This window comes from Pseudorasbora parva, chromosome 1 (assembly GCF_024679245.1).
Source record: "Pseudorasbora parva isolate DD20220531a chromosome 1, ASM2467924v1, whole genome shotgun sequence".
Lineage (NCBI taxonomy): Eukaryota > Metazoa > Chordata > Actinopteri > Cypriniformes > Gobionidae > Pseudorasbora > Pseudorasbora parva.
This window is the reverse complement of record NC_090172.1, coordinates 55172679-55188609: the sequence shown is the minus strand read 5'-3', so window position 1 is coordinate 55188609 and position 15931 is coordinate 55172679. Positions and strand designations below refer to the sequence as shown.

The 15931-nt window shown below is 38.1% G+C and overlaps 2 protein-coding genes across 2 annotated transcripts; both read right to left on the bottom strand.

Annotated features, from left to right (window-relative positions):
- Nucleotides 1-2491: 2491 nt before the first annotated feature.
- Nucleotides 2492-4999, bottom strand: kcnk7 (potassium channel, subfamily K, member 7). Its single transcript, XM_067451993.1, has 3 exons — nucleotides 4512-4999; nucleotides 3069-3464; nucleotides 2492-2980 (listed from the first exon to the last, which is right to left on the bottom strand). Exons 1-3 carry the CDS (start codon nucleotides 4930-4932, stop codon nucleotides 2622-2624), a joined length of 1176 nt encoding a protein of 391 aa, XP_067308094.1. The 5' UTR covers nucleotides 4933-4999; the 3' UTR covers nucleotides 2492-2621.
- Nucleotides 5000-8063: 3064 nt separating this feature from the next.
- Nucleotides 8064-15661, bottom strand: taf6l (TAF6-like RNA polymerase II, p300/CBP-associated factor (PCAF)-associated factor). Its single transcript, XM_067451992.1, has 12 exons — nucleotides 15531-15661; nucleotides 15216-15393; nucleotides 14768-14854; nucleotides 14513-14663; nucleotides 14381-14431; nucleotides 13950-14044; nucleotides 13496-13570; nucleotides 12515-12735; nucleotides 11697-11829; nucleotides 11480-11608; nucleotides 9118-9614; nucleotides 8064-8847 (listed from the first exon to the last, which is right to left on the bottom strand). The coding sequence occupies exons 2-12, from the start codon at nucleotides 15360-15362 to the stop codon at nucleotides 8508-8510; spliced, it is 1926 nt and encodes a 641-aa protein (XP_067308093.1). The 5' UTR covers nucleotides 15363-15393; nucleotides 15531-15661; the 3' UTR covers nucleotides 8064-8507.
- Nucleotides 15662-15931: the final 270 nt, after the last annotated feature.

Here is a 15931-nt window from a genome sequence, read left to right as displayed (position 1 = left end):
AGGTATTATTTGTTACTCTAACAGCAACATTTCACACTAACTAAAGTTTGAAAGATGAAATCGCGAAGAACGGGACCTTTTTTTAAAAGAAGGCTATTTGAGATTTGCCACAAAGCCACAGTCCTGATGTCCAATCTCTCATATGTAACATTCTAAGAGAGCGCAGTTTGACAATATGAACTAAATTTCTCAGGAGGATAACATTTCATGATCTTTTGAAACACATCTCTCCGTCTAGGAGTGGAAAACTACATTGTGGTAATGTTACTCCATCTGTTCAAGATCAGAGATAACATTTAAACCGCCTTGATAAATATAGACGTGCATGTAACACCTGCTGACTGTCAATCTGAATGAAAGAGCAGTTGACAGTGAGAAAGCATTAGGCACTATGGTAACAAGGTCATATGAATATGCTATGAATATAGCTACACTTGTGTAAAACAGATGTTAAAGCCATTCGAATGTTGGAAGTTTGATCTAATGAGCGCAGTGCACTGTTCAAAGAACTGCCGAGGATTTGAAAAGTTTGAGGACTAATGTTGTTTATGCTTCATGTTCCTCACAGTAAACAAGTGGGGAAGCCCCTATCATTTGGGCAACTCCTCTGGGAAGTTCACGTCACGCCTCTTTCGGTCAAGGACTCGTGTCCTGTGTTTGTTAACAGATGTCAGCAGTTCTGCCATTAGGATAATTTGAGGGGATGCAATCTGACTCATTTGCTATTTTTATCATATGCATTTGCTATTTTTAATCTTTCTTATATATATATATATATATATATATATATATATATATATATATATATATATATATATATATATATATGCTTAAGACACTGTTTAATTTAAGTCACTAAAAATGGAAAGAGGTTTTACTACCACTGCACCAGCTTTACTTCACTCACGCCCTAGATACAACTCGTAACCCCATCAAGAGAACTCAGAAGCAGCCGTTTCAATGCACGCACGCACGCACACACAATCGTTTTTGCCTGAAGGTGGTGAAAAATAAATACAATGTTATATTCTTTTTTTATACTAAAAGACAAAAGTCACTGGGTATACGTGTATAGTGAAACATTTTCTATCATGATTTTTCAAGTAAAGGGTAACATTTTAATCTCACAAAAGCCTGTGCATAAGATGCCTTTAACTAAACTTAAATGCACCCAGTGCTCAAGTAGGCCACTGCAGAATTGGACAGTAATGACTGAAGACCATAATAGTAGTGTATGACCTCATTGCAGAGTAAGAGGTGGAGCTTGTTGAGTGTGTTTATGTCAGACTGGCAGAGGCATCAGTGCTGGGCACAGATTCTGAGTCACCATCCCACACAAAGACACACACCTGCTCCCTTTTGTAACTATGACGAACAACACGTGGAACACGAACATCAGTTTGAATAGTTTTATTGTAAAGGGCTGAATGTGCTCAAATAAATGCACCTTATACTGCCAGTTCAAACAGAAATTGTGTCTGCAGGCAAAATGTGTGAAACAAACATGAGAAATGCTTTAACCCTTAACCGCACACCTCAGGTCTTTAGTGAGCCGGGACGTTATCCACTACACTTCTCCTCATTCAGTTTTTTAAAAGTTAGACATCAATCTTCTTAGTATTCCTCAATTAATTCATTGTAAACAATACAACAATAAAGTAAAATAATTCAATTATTAAAGAATGCCAGTTTCCCACACATTTTTTAAAATAATTGTATAGGTTTGCTAACATATTTTCCTGCACAACAATAAGTTAATATTTTAGGAAGGTAGTAAATTACATTCTAGTTCCCTTAAAGATAAATTTATGCTGTACAGTTAATACTTAGTTAATACTGTACTCCCAGGATGCACTAATTACAGCTTGTTGAGCCGTAATCTTGGCTACTTTGAGGAAGGTAAAATATAAAAATATATGAAAATATACTTTACAGATTAAAGGTTTTGGGTCAGTAAGGCATTCAATTGATCAAAAGGGACAGTAAGGAACTTTAAAATGTCACAAAACATTTCTATTTCATTTCTATTTTTTAAATTGTAATATTATTTCACAATATTAGAGTGTTTTTGATCAAATACATGCAGGTCTTCTGAGCATACGAGACTTCTTTCAAAATCATTTAAAGATCTCACCAAGCCCAAACTTTTTAACAGTAGTAATACTTTACAGTTTTTCAACAATATATATATAACACATATTGGACTCGTTATGATGTTTGACAATATTTAAATATTTATAATGAATAATATATATATATATATATATATATATATATATATATATATATATATATATATATATATATTCATAATCTTTGAATATATATATATATATATATATATATATATATATATATTCAAAGATTATGAATATATATATATATATATATATATATATAATATATAGTCTGTATTATAAATGTAACTTGTTTATAAAACAGACTATAAATATAAATGCATATACCACTCAAATCCAAAGAGTATTTAAAAAAAATAAACAAATACCGCCACCTACAGTTTGCCAGCTTCTAGTTATTAAAGCTATTATTGCATATTATGGAGGCACACTATTGCTGTATATTGTTTATTCTTTTTACAAAGTCCAGTTAAATTATATCAGTTATGTAGTGGAAGTGGATGGACACGGATCTGGGGTGGAGTTTGGTCTTAGTGAAGGGGGAACATTTTCTTTGGAGGTCGCCATGGATGGCATGTCAAAGTTTGGTGGCAGCTCTGTTGTTGGAGTGGCAGGTGAGGCTGAGAAAGTAGGGGAGATTGTGGATATAGGAAGAGTGTAATAAGGTTCCTCTTCTGGACCTGCTATGTCCCCACTGAGCACAAGCTCATCCAAACCCACCCCCTTCAGCTCACCCTGCCACTGGGGTCCAGCGAAAAAGCACAGAATGGCTTGAACCTGCTGCAGTTCCCAGAAGCTTTCCAGAACGACAAGCAGGACAATCAGCCCAAGCATCAGGTAACCTGAATGGAGATTCAATAAATAAATAAATAAATAAATAAATAAATACCTATTCTAAATCCAGCATGTTCTAAAAGGGTTGTTACTTACAGGAGGTTGCGAACTCCAGCCCTTGCCGTGCTGCTTGGCTTTGCGTCCTCCCAGGCAGGTAGTCCCCCAGTCCGGTCGTGCTAAGTGAGACAAAACAAAAATACAGCGACTCCAGGTAATTCCAGTCGGTCTCCAGCAGACAGAGGGCACCAGCGGGTAGAAGAAAGAACAATGTCGCTGTGCAAAAGGCAAGCACACTGCAGTGCACCAACGCAGCATGGTTGCGGGACAGTCCCCAAAAGACTTGGAGGTTCTGAATAGGAGTGTGTGTTACCCAGGGCAGAAGGGCATGAGTGAGGCCGGACAGCAGCAGCAGGGTGAATGGGATGCCCACCAGGCAGTAAACGACACAGAACACACGGCCCTCATCCGAAAGCGGCACAGTGGTGCCATAACCTGCAACATAAATTATACAGTGCAAACTGTTTAAAGTGTGAAGATATCAGGGACTTTGAAGACATCTTTCTTTTTTGACATTTCTTAAAAAATGCAAGGGCTAAATTACACTGACATTGATTTTCTTTCATTTATCATGCAAATGAATCAAATCAATTATCAGTCATTCTGTAGTTTGGATATAAAAAGATATAAATATGATTAAATATGAAGAAATGCTTGTATTGAGTGTCTATAAACTATAAAAAATCATGCATTTTGGAAAGTTGACTGTACATTTCAATGAACACAAAACATGATTAATTCTACAAGTTCCAATATATATATATATAAATAAGTAAATATTTTGTATTGAGTGTGCAGACTGAAATATTAAGATAAAATAGTTAATTTAAAAAAGAAACTCAATAAATCATGCATTCGATGAGTTGACTATATACTTAAATGAATACAAAATATGATCAATTCAACAAGTTCTAAAATATAAATACATACAATTTTGCATTTTGTATTAGATTAAAGTATAGAAATCGTTTGAACTATAAATTAATCATGTATTTGGTTCGTAGACTAATGAACGAAACAATATGCTCAATCCAAAAGTTCTTAAGACTAAATAAATGCATTCTAAAAGGATAAAGTGTGTAGACTTAAATAATATTAAAATCATCTGCACTGTGAACTCAAAATAAAGTTTAACTAGACAAAATGATAACGTTAAAAGAAACTACACAAATAAATCTCGAAATGTCAACTGTCTCGTCTTGGCTATACATTTGCAATTGCTTCGACATTCTGAGCTGTTTACCAACAAATGACATTAGACAAGAGAAAATATTACACTGTAATTAGTCCTCAAGTGAGATAATTAGAATAATGAGCTACTGCGGTAATGTTTGTGTAGGCCAATGTTGTTCAATAAATTCAAAGCGGTAGTTTTCGATTTTAAACATCCAGCCAACGTCTTAACTGCTTTGAAACTATGGCAATTTCTGATATCAAGAATACATATCCTGCGAATAAATAAAAGTCATAGTGACTACTCACCTGTGGTCGTGAGGAATGTAATGACGAAAAACAGCGACGACGTGAAGTCGAAGTTGCATTTGACGCTGTGGGATTTCAGTGCGGCCACGCCACGTCTGCTCGCAGAAAGCACGTTCATTAACAAACTATCCAAACTGCTCTCCTCGACACACGGGTTCTCTGCCAAAAAACGAGCTTTTAGTTCACGGACCTCCTTCACGAGTAAATTCTCCTCGGGTTGCTCCAATATCATCAAAACCACAGCACCAAAGATCATAAAGAGGCCGTACGCTATCATCATGAAGATGAACGCGTGAGCGCGCAGAAAAGCCCGAGCTTTATCCGCGAAAATAACCATTGTTAAACTAGTTTTGTATGTGTATTGCCTCAGTGTGGTAGAATATGGGGTGCTGCATGTGTAACCAAACCTGGGCTCTGACATGGAGAGTTCAACACCACACTGAAAGTTTAATGCAACAGGTTGGCAGACATATGTGACACCATCAGCCTTCCTGTCTAGTACAACAGGACCCAAACCAAACTTTTTGGGTTACCACAACAGGTTCAGTAGTGAGATTGTGCTGAAGTCCAGTTATCATCACATCAGAATTTTATATCTTAAAAGGAACTGTTTAAAATGCTGACATTTACTCAACACCATGTTGCTCCAAAAACACAATTTTCTATGGAACAAAAGTGACTTAAGATTCTTTAAAATAAGACAAAGTAAAACACTTTTCTTTACAACATTGCTTCAGTTCATTGAGGTTTGCAGGCATTTGTTTATGCAGTTCTTCTTGCCACAGAATTTAAACGGGGTTGAGGTCTGCACTTGGCCAGTGCAACACCTAGATTTCAGTTGTAGATTTGCTGGTGTGCTTGGGATCATTGTTGCATGAGCCAATTTCACCAAAGCTTTAGCTGTCGGACAGATGGCCTCACATTTGACTCTAGAATACTTTGTTATACAGCGGAGTTCATGGTTGACTCAATGACTGCAAGGTGGCCTGGTCCTGTGGCTGCAAAACAACCAAGCCCAAATCATTACCCCTCCTTTGGCGTTACGGATAGTTGGTATGAGGTGTTTGTGCTGATATGCTGTGTTTGGTTTTCGCTAAACGTGGCGCTGTGCATTATGGCCAAACATCCAGTAGGGGTTTGTTCAGATGCACTTTTGCAAACCTAAGCTCTCCTGCCATTAACTTTTAAGAGAGGCTTTCTCCTGCAACCCTTCCAAACATGACATACTTGTTCATTCTTTTTTTTCTTTCTTTTTTTTACTGTCCTGAACATTTAACATGTTAACTTAGGCCTGTAGAGTCTGAGGTGTATGGGGCGTCATTTGCTGGGACGTCCACTCATGAGAAGATTGGCAACTGTTTTGAATGATTTCCCACTTGTGAATAATCTTCCTCGCTGTAGAACGATGGACTTCAAATAGTCTGGAAATGGCCTTGTAACCCTTCCCAGACTACTGGGCAGCAACAACTGCTTCTGTAAGATCATTGCTGATGTCTTTCCTCCTTGGCATTGTGTTCACACACCTAAATGCTCCAGACCAGCAAACTGCCAAAACTTCTCCTTTTATAGGTGATCACACTTGCTGATGATCAAATAATCAAAGGCATTAGCAATGCCTTTAAGTAACGCGTGTACTTCAGGGATGGAAATTAGCACCCGCCACCAGCCAAATGCGGGTGATTTTGCGTTGTGGCGGGTAAACTCGCTTCACCTACCGGCCACCGTGGCGGGTAAATAAAAATAGCATACTGTTTACCCTCTTTATAAACTGTGTTCAGTGAATGCGAGTGCGGCCGTATGTCCGAATATGAGCAGTCGTTTTCGCCGTCATTACCCGGATGTAGTGCCAGAAGACGCGAATAATAACCATAATAACTCGCGCGCACTGAGAGAAGATCCGTCACTGTCATCCGGAAGCGCGCACCCGTCTCACAGCGCGCAAATATTGAGTTCTCTTTCAAGTCTTGTGCTTAAATGGACAAACTCACACAAAAAGTATGCCAACATGTTCATCTTGATGAGAATTCTAGCAGATAGTCTGAATATGCCTTAAGTGAACTTTATACAGTCGTGAAAGATGACGCATATCCCTCTATTAGGTCTTAAAGGGGCAGTAGCTTTTAATGCTATATAATGTCAAACAAACGATAAGGACATCACTCACTGCTCTTGATTGAATAGCTTTTGTAAGTTTAATAAGGAATAATCTTTCATTTAAACAGTTAAATATGCAGTTATTTTACATTTGATTACTTTATTACATTTCTGTAGGCTAGTAGACCTGTACATTAGCTATTATTAAATGCACACATGAGTGAGATCAAGTTAAACATTTTGCTTTGAATTTTATTTTATACTGTTTGATGTTGCAATGTGCTAAATAAATATTTGCATAATTTGTAATTGATTTATTATTTGAAACTTTAATATTATTTAATGCAATTGCAATGCCTTGATTTTTAGTAAAGTTACTCAGTCATAGCATTAGCCATAAATGCAATGGATAATTGGCATAATTTCTTTTAGTGCTTTTTATAATTTTTATTTCGGTGCATCCCTACTGACAATGTTCTGCTCGGTATGTCGTCAACACGCTTCAGAAGATGCCAAAACTAATAGTTTCATTGTTGGTACTAAAAACCTAAAACTGGAAGCCATAAAAGAATCATCCAAATGCCACATCCAGGTAAAAAAAAAAAAAAGAGAGAGAACATAGAGCCCTACTCATTTAATGAAATGTATATCAGTTCATGGTTTGTGTGTGTATAAGAGTGAAAAAATGTCAGTATTTCATTGAGATTTGTGATTAAATAAACAGCTTAAGTATTGTAGAGCTTGTAGTATTAATTTTCACGTGCAGTTACACATTGTCGGTTAAAAACAAGAAAGTGGCTGGTATAAACATGGAGTGGCTGGTAGATTATGGAATCCACCAGCCACAGTGGCCGGTGGACAAAAAAGTTAATTTCCATCCCTGGTGTACTTGCTTAGATAGTCATACATGGCTTTTCCATTTTGGCCCAGCTTTTGTTCAATAAATAATTACATGGTGCAATATGTCATGTTGCTGTTCATCTGATTTTGTATTTCTCTCATTTTAGGTTAGGCAAAAGAACAGATGATTTATTATGCCCTGTCTTTTTCACATGACTGTACTGTTGTGGACAATGGGAGGGCCTTAAAGTCAAAAAGGTTGAGATTCACTGCTCAAAGTGGACATAGTGAAAATGTTTATATTTAATGGATTTTGCGGTCACTCTCAATACTTTTGCAAGACATACCTGTTTGGAACAACTTGAGAGTGATTAAATTATGACAAAATTACAAATTTGTAGGTAAACTGCATTTTTAAAAACAGAAAGCATTATATAAATTAAAATGTATGATGCTATAAGAATTATTCTTTAGGACAATGCAAACATATTTTTTTAAATAAAATGAACAACTCATTTAGGGTCATGCATTAAGCACAGTTTTTGCTAAATTAATTAAAGGGGATCATGGTATTATAAAAAGTAGTTTAAATACAAAATAATAAAACCATCTTGCAAGTACATTACATAATGTATTTATTTTTATAGGCCCACATCATTACAAAAAAAGCTTAACATGTACAAAAACAAAAAAACTGGGAAAAAAGGACATTCACTCATACATAAATATGCTAATAAAAAAGGCAATTGTATAGCAGTATCTGTAGATTAATCCTGCTATAAGTACAGTACATATAATCTTAAACTATTTGGTTTCAGGTTCTATTATACTATCTGCAGTAGATGCTGACATAACTATGAGAAAATTCAAAGTTAATGCTACTGATCAGAATCAAAAGAATTGAAACACTGGTTGTTCATATAAAACTTCCCCAAAATAATACTTGCCTTATTTGCACAGAGCATATAGAATTTTTCACCTGTAATTACTAAGATGCAGTCAGCTGATGAGATGTCACTGGGTTCATGTTCCTCTAAACGTCCCATACAGCGTCCTTAGATTTCAAAGAGGCAGATGAAGCGAGTAATGGGAACACGTCCAGCGGCGCACAGGTTTGCTGACCCTTCCTATGACCGGTAGCTTGTGGGCGTAGGCACGAGGAGGGAGGGAAGTAAGAGGCGGAGTTGGAGTAAAGCTCGTCTGGAAGCGGCGTCCCTGACAGCGGCGTCCCATCTGCCGCCCGCCAATGATGAAAGCGAATGCGGGAGGTCCAGCCTGAGGCGGCGGAAAACGGGCTTTAGGGAAAATATCTCGGGATTGGCTGGTTGAACGTCCTGGACGTGATGAGGATGACCTGGAACGTGAGACGGAAGATGAGGAGGAAGAAGAGCGGGCAAGAGATCTGCGGACACGGGGAGACCAAAAAGAGACCAGCGGTGAGGAACTGCACGCAAGGCATGATTAGTCACAGTGAAAATACAAGTACATTAGGGTGAGTCATTAATGACATAATTTTAACTATAACATTAGGGTGAGTCATTAATGACATAATTTTCATTTTTGGGTGAACTAACCATTGAAGTTATCGTTTACAATCAGTTCCCCTATGGAGAAAATAAATAGGCTTTTTACTCCCAAGAACCTGACTGTTACACTGTCGTTTGACTCCTACCTCCCCGGGCCGGTGGCAGCCAGACTGGGTGGTTGTGGTTCCGTACGCGGGCTTCCATCTTGCCGTGGGCTTATGTTCATACTGGCAGTGAGTTGGGGCATTTTGCGCGTACTCTCTAGATTAGGGGCAACACTCGCTGGCTCTTTCCTGCCCTCTAGCGTTTGGCAGGGACCTGCAGGTTGGGTGCCATCTAGTGGCGGGTCAGTGCTGAAGCGTACAGCCAGACTGTCTCCAAAAAAAGAGTAGAGTTCACAGTACATGGCAGGAAGAGACACAGGAGTCCACTCTTCCCATGGGCAGCCAGCTCCACCTGCTTGTAGATGGCTTGCAATGCCAAGAGGAGGTTCAGAAAGGGGTTCAGGAGGTGGGCTGAGGCCAGGCGAGTTTTCTCTGAACCCGACAGCCCCTGCGGCAGTGCCCGGTAGAGCAGCTCCACCTCCTTCTTTTGCAATGGTCAGACTGAGTGCCTTCATCTTCAGCAAACGCTCTACAGCCACCTTCAGGGAGGGAAATTAAGAGGTCAATTGAGGTTTAGATGAGAGACATTAGAGTTGGGCTAATAGGCTGTTGTATTGGCTGTGGTAGGGCTGCACAATTAATCAAAATAAAACCCAAAATCACTATAAAACTTCTACAGGGTATTTAAATTAAATAAATAATGGTGTTTTTAGTGTTTTGTGAATTGGTTTGCACTAAATGCTGTTACACACTAGCGTTGTCAAATGTACAGACCGCGATACCAAATCGGTATTGAGAGGAATTGTAAACACCTCTGACTTTCCATTGTGCTCACGCACTCATCAAATATGTCTGTGATTGGCTACTACGATCAGCGCGTCACAAACATGTTGTAAATATACTTCAATGATGCTTTTCACCGAGAGCTTACACAGATACACACAAAGCGTTTGAATGCAGGCGTCCATCAGCCTAACGGTCACTGCTTGTTGACCCCTGCTCCCGCTTTCAAACGCTCCTGCTCCCGCTTTCAAACGCTCCTGATCCCGCTTTCAAAACCCTTTCAAACACTTCTGTGTTCTTTCAAACCGCTGCCATGTTGATCACTGTAGCCAAACACAGACAAATCTGATGAGCGCATGAGCACAATGGCCAGTCAGAGGTGTTCACGATTACAGCTCAACAGCGCTCAAAGTGTCACATTTTTAACATTTCAGTACCAATTTGGTAACGCGCTCGGTACTTTTGACAACACTATTACACACAACCTCCATCTTTGCAAGTGCTGAGTTTGTTTGGGTTGCTTATAATAGCATTTGGAAACACAAAATGGGCCAACCATCTTCCCAAACTTGAGAAACGATTATAAATCGGCTCTTGTTAACAAAAATTACCTGTGGTTTCCCACCAAAATAAAAGCTTAAAGGGTTTGTTCACCCAAAAATGAAAATTAGCCCATGATTTACTCTCTCTCAAGTCATCCTGTGTGTATGACATTCGGCTTTCCGCCAGAAGTTATTTTACTCTATAGCTTTAAATATGGATATTTTTCTTGTACAACCATGCCACTTCGTTTAAGAAGGCCTTTATTAACCCTCGGAGCAATGTGAAGCAGTTATATGATGGATAGATGCACTTTTATGGACATAAACGACAACAATTCACTGCCATTATAAAGCTTGGATTAGTCAGTACTTTTTTAATATAACTTTGAAAATCTGAAAGAAGAATGTCATACACACCTAGGATGGCTTGAGGATCATTTTCATTTTTGGGCGAACTGTCCATTTAAAGTAGAAATTAACAGCTATAAATATTAGTACTATAATTTTACAGATTTTAAAATATTTTACATATATTATTATATTTTTATAATAACACTGATTTTATGCATTTCACAGTGAAACATTACAGTAGTAATATTTCTTGTTTAATATTTTAATTTTGTAATAATAATTTTGTATTATGATATTATTTTACATACAAATTTTTATGTTGATAAATAATAATAATTTATAAAAATATTTAATATTTTTTAATTGAATAAAAATAAACTACTACTACCAATAATAATAACAAAATAATAATAATAATAATGCGTTATTTAAAATACAGTAAAATTCTTTATTATTATATCATACTGATATATTAATCTTAAATGGCTTAAATGTCTGGCCCTAATGAAAGGTGTCAAGGAAACTTTATATTGTCATCATAATTAATACTTTATTTTGCTGTACAATTTTGTTCCCCAAATCATGCAGGCCTAATGGAAGGTGTCATGGAGACTGCATACTGCATTCCAAAATGTTACAATGTACTTGAATAAATAAATAAATTTATATCAACATACTAAAAAAACTAATGTGTGCACCATAGTGAATGTCTAAAGTACTACACATACCAGAATGGCTCCATAGACTTTATGTCCATCTGCTTTCACCTGAGCATTAGACACAGAGTAATCATCTAACACAGCTTGCAAATTCGCCCAGTAGGCAGGGAGGTGAGGATACAGCACACGTTCAACAGCCTGTGTCAAACACATACACACAAACAGCGGGACATTTAGGATTAAGAAGTGCATTTATGTTTGTGGTGTAGTGCCGTCTGCGGTTTACCTTCCAGCCAAGAGCATGCAGACCCACTACAGCTCCATAGTGAGAACAGAGAGGTCGAACCGGATCGGACAGAACTTTCTGCAGAGACAGAAGGATCTGATGGTACAGCCCACTCACAAGATCACCATGTGTCCTACATATCAACGTGGGGAAAAACACGAGTCAGAACAGTTTTATGAACTGGGTAAAGTGATTAATTCAAGATTTAAAGGGGTGGCTGCATGCGATTTCACTTTTGTAACTTTAGTTATTGTGTAATGTTGCTGCTTGAGCATAAACAGTATCTGCAAAGTTACAGCGCTGAAAGTTCAATGCAAACGGAGATATTGTCTTTTAAAGTTATGGCAGTTTACTGCCTACAAAAACGGCCGGTTTGGACTACAACGAGCTTCTTCCCGGGTTGGTGACATCATAAACCCTTGCTAGTCACCGCAGATGTGACTTCTGCCCGTAATGGGAAGGGCCGTGGCGTTTCTGGACAACCTGTGCTTGGCACTTCAGCCAATAAAAATACATGAAACTACATTTGGCCATCTAACCAATCTAAGACCATTGCGTTTTTCAGAGGGATGGGCTTCATAGAAGAAGGAAGCAAACGAGCCGTTCAAAGGACAGTGGAGACAGCGGTGTGGAATAAAGGTCAAATATAAGAAAAATATGGCGTTTAAAAAAAAAAAAAAAGTATTAAGACATGTTATATTGTGCCTCATAAACACAACCAAGCCTAGAAAAACCCCCGGAACCACCCCTTTAATGCAAAAGAACATTTTGTAGTATAAAAGTTCATAGTATTTTATTGTAGGATACTCAAGAAATACCAGAAAATGTGGCTGAGCAGAAGGGCTGCGTAGTCTCTCAGGGTCCAGTGATCATTGAGGGGGTTGATGGAGGCAGCCAGAGGCTCCAGGATGCAGTACATGACACTAGACACCAGACTTCGCACATATGAGCCCAGATACAGGTACGGGTTCTGCACCAAACTCTTCACCATGTGCAAGAGCCTGTTTAACTGGTCCAGATCATGACTTACTGACTTGACCTAAGAAAAAGAGAGAATCATAGGCCATGTTTACACCTGATATTAAGATGTGTTTTGGTCACAAGTAGACGAGGGAGACACATTCCCGTTTACACCTGGTGTTTTAATCCGTCTCTTTTGTTCACTTTCAACCACTTCTGACTGATTTCTTAGACGGGAGGGGTAAATGTATGGGCCTTTTCAGATCTTTTGATCTAATGAACGAAATAAGCTTGTGCAATTTACATATGAAAGCACCCAGAGACGACATAAGGAGAGCAGCAGCTTTAGTTTCTGCTCTGACAGCTGCAAGATCATGCTGAACGCTGTGAGTGTGAAAATAATCAGGAATGGGTGAGAGAACATTGTGCTTGGTATGTTTTTTGTCTTTAAACCAAACGTAGGTGTTCAGCCAACAAAGTTTAAATCCCGTCTGGCTAGCGCGCTTCCCATAATTTTTACACATTAGTTCAGTAGACGTCTTTTGTGGCTGTTCGAACACATTCAATCACATGAACGTTTACACTATGAAATCCTCACCTCTGGAAGTGGTCGAAAGAGGAAAACCGGCGTTTTAGACCCCGTTTACACCTGTATTTAGCGTCATCCACTTGTGATTTGATCGACCAAAACACATCTTAATACCAGGTGTAAACAGGGCCATAGATTATAATATGGATCAAATGGTTAAGCAACAAGACTGCCTATTTTTAACCGCAAATACAAAAACGGCATTACTATACAAGCTAGAAATTAATGAAGGCATTTTTACTAAACTCACCCCACTGATGACATAAACGAAATAAGGCAGGAGGGCAGCGATCTTTGAATTGGACTGGAGGTCTAGCAAAGCCACCTAAAGGACAAAGTAAAACATTATTATACAAGCAAAAGAAAACTGTTCTGATGTATATATATATATATATATATATATATATATATATATATATATATATATATATATATTTTTTTTTTTATGAAATAAAAGCATTATCGTAAAGTACAGGGATCTATAAGATTTATTTTTTATCACTTATTTTTACAATTTTAAATAACTGTTTCAATATATTTATTGCTGTGATGCCGTAGTTTCTACATCATTCTCCAGTCTTCAGTGTCACGTGATCCTTGAGTAATCATTCCAATATGCAGATTTGCTTAAGAAACATTTCTACCATTAATAATAATAAAAACAAATTACTGACCCTGAAACTATTGAAAGGTAGTGTATGTACCTTCATGAGATGTGGGTCCTCTCCTAAAATGGCTCGTGTTATTTGTTGGTAATATTTCAGGAGATCCTCTGATAGAGACTGAACCGCAGTAGGCACTAACAGGATACACACCATCAGTATCTTAAAGTTTATAAGTAAACCAACACAGAATCGAGCTGAGAGATATACTGAATATTTACAGTATATTATGTTGTTGATAAAAAAAATGTAATAAATGAATAACACCGTGCAATGATTGCAGAGTTTTTAGAATGTGTCAATACTGTATTTGTAGTATGTTTTGTTTATATTAATTATGGAGTATGTTTTATATTTATTAATTAAAATAAATTAAAATAAAAGGAGTGTCACAATATTTAAAAAGTTAGCCCTGATCCAAAATCACCTGACAAATTTTAAATAGTCAACAATTCAGATACTTTGAGGTTTACCTGTGCCTTGAGGTTCGAGAGTGCCTTTCCCATCAAGGTATGACACATTCACTGCCGATGAGACGAAACAGACTACATAAATATTTTGAAAAATTGCAAGATAGTAAATTTCACTAATGATACCTGCCTTACCTCGAACCAGCGTCTCTGCACAGCCTTTGGGGATGTTGGTAGCAAGCGCCAACTCCACCAGATTTACCTCCCGATCCTCTACAAAGAAAAGCTCTCCATCCTTTAGCGGGCGGAACGGTAAGGCGTCCTGCGCACCATAGCCGCAAACGGTCTATAATAAATACAGCAAATTTAATGTTGCTCTCCAACAACCACATCATGTATCAAACAACACTATAATGCACATTCAGATTAAACATTAATTCAAAGAGATACCTCGGTATTGCTCCACCGTAGCGCTCTATTGAAGTCTTCCACGCTCAGTTTCCTTCTCTTTGCATGTCTCATAAACTGTGAACTGTTCTGTAGTGGGACAAAAAGATGAAATCCTTAGGTTGCTTCTTTACAGAATGTTTGACATGGCTTTGCTAAGACGTTTCCTTACAAATGCTTTAGAGAAATAAAAACCCATACATGCAAAACACCATCAGCTAAAGCTGGAAACGTGACCATGTCACATTTTAGAAACAGTAGCACACAGCAACAAACATAAACAGCTGCATAGACGTATTAAAGCAAGAAAACACCGAAAGCATTCATGTTGATGTCAAATAACAGTCTTAAGAGCTTCACATGGAAACTTACTGTCAGACACGTGCATGTATGGAAACAAACATGTAATGCATTTTAATACATTGAATGAAAACATATGCTCATATGTGACCTGTGTTGCCTCTCTGAGACGGTAGCACACATCCTCGGCCAGCAGAGCAGCCACTTCTTCGCTGAGCTCCACTCCAGTGCTCTCGGCCATCAGTTTGATGGACTCCCGGGGCACCTCAGCGAAGCGCCGTTCCTCCCTCTCCGCCATCTTCACGTTAGAGAATCACTAAATAAATACGCTGTGAAATACATTAAAGGTTTAACGCTTAAGAGACAAGAACGCGTGGCATCAGTCTCTATTCAATACTTTCAATTGTCCTCATTAAGCTGCCCAAGCAAACTTGTAACACAAATGGGCTAAAATCATGCACCATACCTCTTTATTGGCGACGTATCAGTTCATAAATGCAAGTAACTTTCTATTTTACTGGAGGTATGCGTCTATATTAGCACAAGCAGCTAAACTCTGCTCTGTTTACAACACACTGGTGAACTTGAGGGAAGCGCCTGATTGGCCATGAGCTTTGCGCATGCGCTCTGACGACCGGTGGCGATTGAGTCACATTAACAATGGAATCTTTTGAATCGGCTCACTAAAGAGTCAGCCACCATTAAACGAGTTGTCTACAAATTAATGCGGAGGATGCACGCGGGAATTGTAAAAAGTACAACTAGATTTTAAAATAAAAGTAAAACAAGTTACATTATTTCTGAAGGCCACTAAGGAAAGCTGGCACTCTAGTCTTCATTTTGGCAATCAGTCATTTCTTAGTCTCG